Genomic DNA, 7788 nt, shown 5'->3' with positions numbered 1-7788 from the left:
GAAGTATCGCTCCTGCGGAATCAACGGGAGCAAGGGTACGCTCGGTATTGTGCCTTGAAGGAGGGAAAATTGCTGTGACAGTCCAGGAAAAGGACAAAGGCTCCGGCCCTGGCTTTGCAGCTCGGACTCTGAGGTAAACTATCCTGTCAGCCACTCCTGTTTCACCTGGGTGCATTTATCGTCTTGGCTTCAACAGCGACTGCACTAATTACTGGACTCTTAAACAGATTTTTGTACTTATTTTACAGAAAAGCTCTTCATACCGCCTTTAAATCTTGCTGCACGCAAAAGAAAAACCTTTTGGGAAAATCAAGGGCGGGGGGGGCTTTCCTATCCTTCTTTCTGGGGTGCCGAGGGCAGCGAAGGATGCTGGGGAAGGGGCGCTGCGTTTGGGGACTGTGGGAGGTCTGGGCACTGGGGGCAAGCAGGGAGGAGGGTTGTGCAGCCACCGGCGGGGTGGCCTGCGGTGAGGGACCATTTTAATCACGGAGCGGGCTGAGGGCAGGGCTGGAGCCAGCCTGGCAGTGGGCGGCATCCAGGGAGCCAGGATGTACGAAGATTACACGGATGTCTGAAGTTAACCGTCCTAGGACATCAGCACAACGCCTCCAAGCTCTTTGTCAGCAAGGCTAAAAATGGCCCAAATGTACAATGTGGACCGACAGCTAAAATTCACCCTTTTTTTCTCTCCCGTTTGCTTTCTGAGTCATCTTTCCCTGCAGGCTCTGCAGATGTAAAAAGCCTCAGATGTTGACGAGGCAAAGTACCGCGCGTGCGGGGAGAGACGTGGTGCCCCTGGAAGCTCAGCTCGGAGCACCACGTTATCAAGAGCTGGAACAAACGTGAAGTCCCCCAGGAGCACCCACTGGGTTTTTGCCCTGGGAAGCTGCTGTTTTACCCCAGCCCAGTTCACGGCTGTGCCGTGAGCTGCCACGGGCTGCGCTGTTGGCATGTTCCACCCCACGGCCGGGACTCTGAACTGAGCTTGTCCCCCCACGGGGAAAATGTTGGCTTCAGCCCCAGGTATCTGGAGACGTTGGGGGTTGGCACGGGGTGTAGTTTTTTGGTTTGTGGGTTGGTTTCCTTCTCTTCTACAGTCTCTGACTTCGCACGGTGGTGCTGGGGAGAAAAAGCTGGAAACAAAACAAACGAAGGGGATTCCTGAATTCCTTTCCAAACAACTGGCGCCTTTGAAGGAGGTGCAAACCCTGGTGGAGCAGAGAACGGGCCTGCAGGGAGCACGGTGCAGGGCACCGAGCTGCCGGCCCAGCCCCTGCTCCGTGTTGCCGGGTGCATTTGTTCAAGTTCCGAAGTGAAAAGCAGCCCCCCCATCCCTCCTCTCCCCACCGCGTCTCGTTTTTAACCCCGACAGACGTCCCCGCAGAGGCACGTCCTCTTCCAGTTGCCCGGCAGTATTAGCTTCGGGCCTGCGGGGCCCCGAGGCGGAGCGCACCGAGGCGGGCGCAGGAGCAGCCGCGCCTCCGCGCCCCGGCCTGCACGCCCCGGCCTGTGCGCCGGGTCTCCGTACTGCTCTGCGTCCGCTCCCCCGAAGCGGGGTGGCCACGGCAGCCAGCGCCGGAGCAGCGGCCCACAGTCACGCAGCCACGTGTCTTAAAACACCGGCGCGCGAGGCGCAGGCCGCGGGGCCCGCGGCAGCTTCCAGCGGGGCCGCGGGTGCGCGCGTTAACGGGGCGGGGGGTGGTGTGCCCCGTGGAGGTTGTTTTTCCCACTGGGGTTTGTTCGTGCCCGTGCGGTGGGCGCAGCTGGGCACCCGCCCGGCCGGCCCCTTGCCGGCCCTTCGGGCCCCTGCAGCCGTGCGGCCAGGGCTGGGGACGCGCCGCCACCCCCGCGCGCCCCCCAGCGCGGTGCCCGTTTTGCACCGGTCTGATGAGCAACCCCGCGGGACCCCCCCCACGAATAACCCCATAGCAACCGACCACCCCCCCGAGCAAAGCACCGAGCAGCACCCCCTCCGGCTCCCGGGGGGGCGCGGGGCTTCCGCGCGCGCCCCGACCCGGGGGGCTGTGGGCGTTCCCGGGGCCCGCCCCACTCCCGCCCCCGCCCCGCAGCGCCGCGGCGCGCGCCGAGTGGGCGGGGCGGGGCGGCGCGTGGCGCCGCAGCCGTTGCGCCGCCGCTCGCGCCGCCGCCGCCGCCGCCGCCGCGCCGTTGCTATGGACGCGGACGGGCGCGCGGGCGGCATGGCGGCGGCCCCGCCGCTGCCCTTCCGCACCTACGAGGAGTACCTGGAGGCGCAGGTGACGGCGCGGGACCTGCGCTACCTGGAGGTCGGTAGGAGGCGGGACGCCGCCCCGGGGCTCCGCGCCCGGTCCCGGCCTCCCCCGGTGAGGGCGCGCGGGGTGGACCAGCGCGGCGCGGCGGGAAAGCCCCCTCCGTGGCCCTTGGGCCTGCGCGCTGGGAGGTGCCGTCCGCGCTGGGAGCGGCCGCGGCGGCAGGGCAGTGCCGCGCTCCGGCGGGGCGGCAGGCGCGTGGTGACCCGGGGCATCCGGCTGTGCAACCCCCGCCTCGGGGACGGACCGCCCCGCTCCCGGCACCGCAGGAGCGACCTGGCCCGGGGCTGGCGGGCGGGCCCCGCTGCCGCAGCGGCGTGGCCGCGGAGCCGCGGAAGGAGGGGGCACCGCAGCCGTGCGTGTGTCCGGGCCGGCCCCCGCAGGGCCGCGGGGCTCGCCCTTGGCTCCCGAGCGGGCGTCACCGCGCGGGGCGGGCCCAGGAAGCCTTTCTGGTGGCCGCGCTCGGTCTGTAGCGCTACGGCTGAAAACCCCCGGGGGGGACAGAAGCGGCAACAAGCGCTCTGGCTGTCCAGGCGCCTGGCATGGGGTGAAGGCAGCGGGGCTGGCTTGGCTGTGCAAAGGCAGCTTGGGGCTAGCGCCGGCCCGGTCGCTAACCAAAACTGGGAAGAAGACCTTGATTGGGTCCAGTGCTTAGAAAGCACGATTTTTAGCCTGAATCGCTGCAAAGAGGCGTGTTTGGTCGAACAAGTCACATCGCAGTGACATGCGAAGGGTGCTGACTGCCGACACGGTGACCTCTCAGAATGACAGTGCACATCGCTCGGTGGAAAACACTTTGGGGAGAGTGGCGAAAGGTTTTCCCTCTCCCACTGAGAAGGCAGGTGGTAGTGGAAACGGTTGCCGTTGCCTATAGCTTTACTCTCCAAAGGCAGCTACTTGTCCCCCCTTGGCTTTAAGAAGTCGGGACCGAGTCTGGCAGCTTTCCTGCAGCCGGAGAAGAGCTGCCCGGGGCGGAAGCGGCCAGGTACCTTTCCTGCGGTGCTCTGCCTGTCAGGGCTTAGTACGGGCCCTGACTTGGGCGGGGGACATAACCCAAGCCCCAGCGTGACTCTCCTGCGGGGATGTTCGGTAGACCCGGGCACTGGTTTACAGCTGGAGGTCTCAGGAGAGGGGTGCAGGCCCGTTCCCGGCGCCGAGGTGTGGTGCAGGCAGGGGCCGGCGGGCAAGCGCTGCGGGGCCGCAGGTGCTGCGTGGGGTGTCGTTAACGGCCCCGCGGGCCCCAGCCCCCGGGTGCGGCGGTGCTCGGGCTGCCTCGGTGTCTGGCGTGCCCCCAGCGCTGAGCCTCTGTCAGGCTGCAGTCCCGTCCGGTGGGCCGCTCCCGCGGGCGCACCCCGGCTGCTCTCAGGGGGGTGTGGGGCAGCCTGTCTCTCCCCTCCGGCGTTACGCTCTCCGGTGGCTGAGCCCGGGGGGCGTCTCGACACCGCCGCCGGCAGCACCCCCGCTGGCTGCGGCGCGCGGAGCGGCGGGCAGCCGCGGTTGGGGGCGGAGCGGCGGGAGAGCGGCCGGCCCCGGCTCGGGGCCGGCCGGGGGCGAACGGCACCGCCCGCCCCGCCGAAGCAGCCCCGCACCCGCCCGCTGTGCCGCCAGGGGGCGCCCTCGGCGTGCGGCGGCTCGTCGGTGCCCGGGGGCGGCGGGAGGCGCGGGGGCGCGTCCCCGATGTCCCGGCGCTGACCGGGCTCCCGGCCCGTGTCTTCCTCCCCGCAGAGCGAGGCGCTGGCGCGGCAGCTGGTGGAGCTGGGCTTCCGTGGCTCCGGCGACGTGCTGCAGCGGGAGGAGTTCGAGGCCCGGGCGGCGGCGGCCGCGGGGCGCGCGGCGGCGGCCCCCCAGAAGTAAGTGCCTGCCGGGCCGGGGCCCTCCGCGCCCTCCGGCGCACCGCGCTAGGCACCTGCCCTGCAGCTTTGTGCAACGGGGACGGTGTCTGCAGCTCGCAGCCTCCACCGATTTCCCTTCCCCCGGTCAAACGGGCGTTGTGACAGCAGCTACCCACCCCAAAAGCTGAGTCCTGGCCGGCGCGGCTGGGTGCGCGCTTTTCCTTTTGTCACCCTCACCAAAACACTCAGTCACCAGCCTGAGAGAAACGGAGCAGCGATGTTTATTAGGTGATGGGTGTTGGAGACACTGAAATACTGCTACTCGGTTACAGAGTGATGCCCTTCAATACCTGGATCATCCTGCCAAAGTTGTAGCCAAGAAATGTGTGTTTTCTAACACTTCAGCCTTCTGGGCTGATGGTTACGCGGCGGGGAACGTACTGATGGAGAAGGGGTGGCATATGAGAAGGGAAAACATCCTTTCTTTGTTGCTCAGTTGTTAGGCTTCGGGGACCGAGTTTATCGAAGTAGTCCAGAGTCCCTTTCCTATCAAGAGCAATGGATAAGCTCATCTTGGTTCCCTGCCAGTGTTCCCCTGGGCCGGGGAGACAGGGGTTGCCGCCGGAGAGCTGAAGCAAATCACGCAGAGGTCTACGAGAAGCAGCCCTTGGGAAGAGATGTGAACGGCTCGGGCTGGATGAGGGGCTCTCGCTATTGTTACAAGGTGTCTGCTCTTTTGTGTGCACTATTTTACTTCTCTTTGCAAAAGCCTTTGAGGGGGAGAGCTGATTTAGTCTCCAAAAGTCTCTGACAAAGGAAGTACAAGCAGTGCATATGCAATTTTTTTAAATGCTTTTGTTTTATTTTGACTTCTGCCATCTCATACTTGTTACAGCGTATATAGCTACAGCACGCACGTTCCACGAAACCTCACGTTGCACTGAGAATTCGGTGCTTTGTAATAAAACTTTATCATATATTGTGGCTGGTTCCCCCCACCCTTTTATTTTTGTACCTTCTCCACTCTGTTTAACCAGCCTGCAAATCTTAAAACGTTCAGCTGTTTACTTTTCTGTTTTCTTCTTTTCTTTGCCTCTTGAGAAAAATTAATGAACAACCCCTGTAAATAGTGGACTTTTTTTTTTTTTGGTGCCTTGCTGCAAGAAGCTGAATAACATTATTACAATGCTTATTTTGCCAACATGGTTGGCGAATAGTAGAGCCACTGAGCAGTCTTATTCTCCTGTGGTGCTTTTCTCCTTTTGTGCTTTTTATCCCTTTATTTTATTCCCCTTTTATCATTTAATAATTTAACAGCGTGTATCAAGTGCCTCTTTTAGCATTTTTGGGCTGAGAACGTATGCTGTGTAGTTAAGCTATTGCCACTTGTGCTTCATGTACAATCCTGTATCAAACTTATATTCCAGGCATAAGGTGACTTTTTTTAAATTTAAAGAATTAACTATTCATGTCATTATATCGAGAAATTAATTTTGCAAACCCAAAGGCTTAATTACTTGTAATAAATACGAAAAGGATTGATTTTTTTTTTTCTCATATATGCTTAGACTTGTAACATTCTGTGGCTCATGGCCAGACTTACTCTGCAGCCAGATGAAGCTGATGATGACAGTGCTGATGACGTCAGGAGAGTAAGAACTGAACTGCAATCTGACCTGCGGGTCTTTTAATGTTTTTGTAAAGTCTGCTTGTAAAGCGCCGATCGTTATTAATTACTCTTCTAGCGATTCCGTGTGCGGAAATGAGCGAAAATGATCAAAAGCTGGACCTCTAAGGGCAGTTGTCTCTCTCCTCGATGTCCTGAGCGGGTCCGCTGTCCTACTGTCCTTTTTTGTTTGGCTCTTCTTGGTTTAGTTTCCCATGAGTTGGTAGGTGGAGATGTCGGGGCTGACTCACAGGGCGAAGTGGCCTGTTTTAACCGCCTTTGGTTGAGCAGATTATCCAAAAGTCTGTGTCAGGAGTTGCTGCTGTTAGGGTTTCTGAAGTGTCTGCTTGTAAAAATGTATCTGTGGTTTACTCTGAGCAGAAAAAGATTTACTCGAGTTGGACTTGGCTGCGCAGGTCTCAGAAACTGTTAACTCTGCCCAGATAATCTTTGCATATGAGAGCAAACTCCTGAGGCAGGTGCCTTCAGGATTTCTGCTCTTGATGCTCCTCTCCATCCCCCACCTACCGCCATCACGCTGCTGTCCAATACAAAAGGACTGCCAGGGCTATTTCCCGTCCACAGTACCCTCCATCAAGGAAAAACAAATGTGAGCCTTCAAAGTCAATGCTGGGATAGATGGCTCGGGACCTTCCTGCAGCGAGCGGCTGTTTGGATCAAAGCCCCGAGGAGTTAGCTGCTAAGTGACTTCTTGTGTTCTCTTTGGGGAACAAGCGCGTGCTCGATGGTTTTGGAAGTATCTGCAAGTGGCTGATAGTCATGGCGGTGGGGTTCCCGACCCGAGCCCTAAGGAGGGGTGTACGTCACGGGCACCGCACAACGGCAGCTTCAGGCTGCAGTGACTAAGAAGTACTAAGACAAGCCAACAGTCATAATCTAGATTGCCTCTGCTGCATTCTGGCTCTGCCACTGGATATTGTGCATAGCTGCAGTGTTTGCTGGAGGCTTCCATAATTCCCATTTTATTTGTAGGGTTCGTCTGTTTAGCGGTCAGAAACAACTTAATTTACATACGCTGTATTAGTCGGCAACCTTTTACTGCCGTGCCTTCTACTGCTGCAACGGTATGGCAGAACAGTCAGAAACCTGTAATTTATTGGGAATGTAAAGCCTCATGCCAAGATCAATAACTGAGAAGCGTCCTCTTGGCTGCAACGAAATACTTTGAGCGTAGTTCCTGCAGAGTAGCAACAATCAGCAAGACAAAATTCAGTGGATGATATGGAGCAGTAGTAAAGGTGAGCATAAAGAAGGCTTTTGCTCTTGGGATGCTTAAATGTAATGGTCAGGATTGCTCAAGAACTAAGTTATCGTTTTCATGTGTAGGAAGGTTCATCTTGGCTAATATCTGTAAAATTACCTTCAGAGTAGCTACGTATTACACAGTATTGCAAAGCTGCTTCTGACCAGAAGGCCTCGCTTTTGCCTCAGATGGCTAGAATGATAGTGTGGTTTTCCTCGAAATTCTTACCTCTGCCTTCTGAATGCCTCTTACTTAGTTAAATAGCATTATCAGTCAAGGCAGGTACTTGGTAGGATTGGTAGGACTTCCTCTACAAATGGTAAAAATAAGTTGAGTGCACGTTGCCGAAAATGGATTCGGGTGGTCTGGAGGCAGCGCATTTATTTCCTCTCTCTGAGAAGCGGTCTTCAACTTTTTGGACTTAGCATCACATCTGAAGTCAAGTGAAAAGTGATAGGGGGAAAATAAATACAAGTAAGACTAATTGCTTTAAAATACTTTGTGCTTTTACACAAAAAAAAGGGGCACCATGAGAGAGTTGGGTTAGGGCTTTTTTGGTAACAACGAAGAAATGGGATAATAAAAACCAGCAAACCACAGATTTTGAGAAGCGGATAGAAGCGCAACGCACCATCTGTTCTTTGCGAAGATGATTTATGTGTGTTTCTTTGGGATCTGAAATGAAGGGGCTTAAGCCCAGGGTGCTCTTTTATTTTCTTTAACAGAAGCAAATTGGAA

At 57.7% G+C, this 7788-nt stretch overlaps 1 protein-coding gene across 1 annotated transcript in view; it reads left to right on the top strand.

The window, feature by feature from the left end:
* Positions 1-2198: 2198 nt before the first annotated feature.
* Positions 2199-7788, top strand: part of CFAP299 (cilia and flagella associated protein 299) — a gene marked incomplete at both ends in the record, with an annotated part of 216933 nt that continues 211343 nt past the window's right edge. Inside the window, 2 exons of the mRNA XM_081999592.1 lie at positions 2199-2285; positions 4014-4138. Coding sequence (XP_081855718.1) covers positions 2199-2285; positions 4014-4138 — 212 coding nt within the window. The remainder of the gene's footprint in view (positions 2286-4013; positions 4139-7788) is intronic.

The sequence above is a fragment of the Phaethon aethereus genome (genome assembly GCF_964289735.1).
Source record: "Phaethon aethereus genome assembly, chromosome: 4".
NCBI classification, from domain to species: Eukaryota; Metazoa; Chordata; class Aves; order Phaethontiformes; family Phaethontidae; genus Phaethon; species Phaethon aethereus.
The sequence above is the reverse complement of the archived record's forward strand: the minus strand, read 5'-3'. Positions and strand labels throughout refer to the sequence as shown.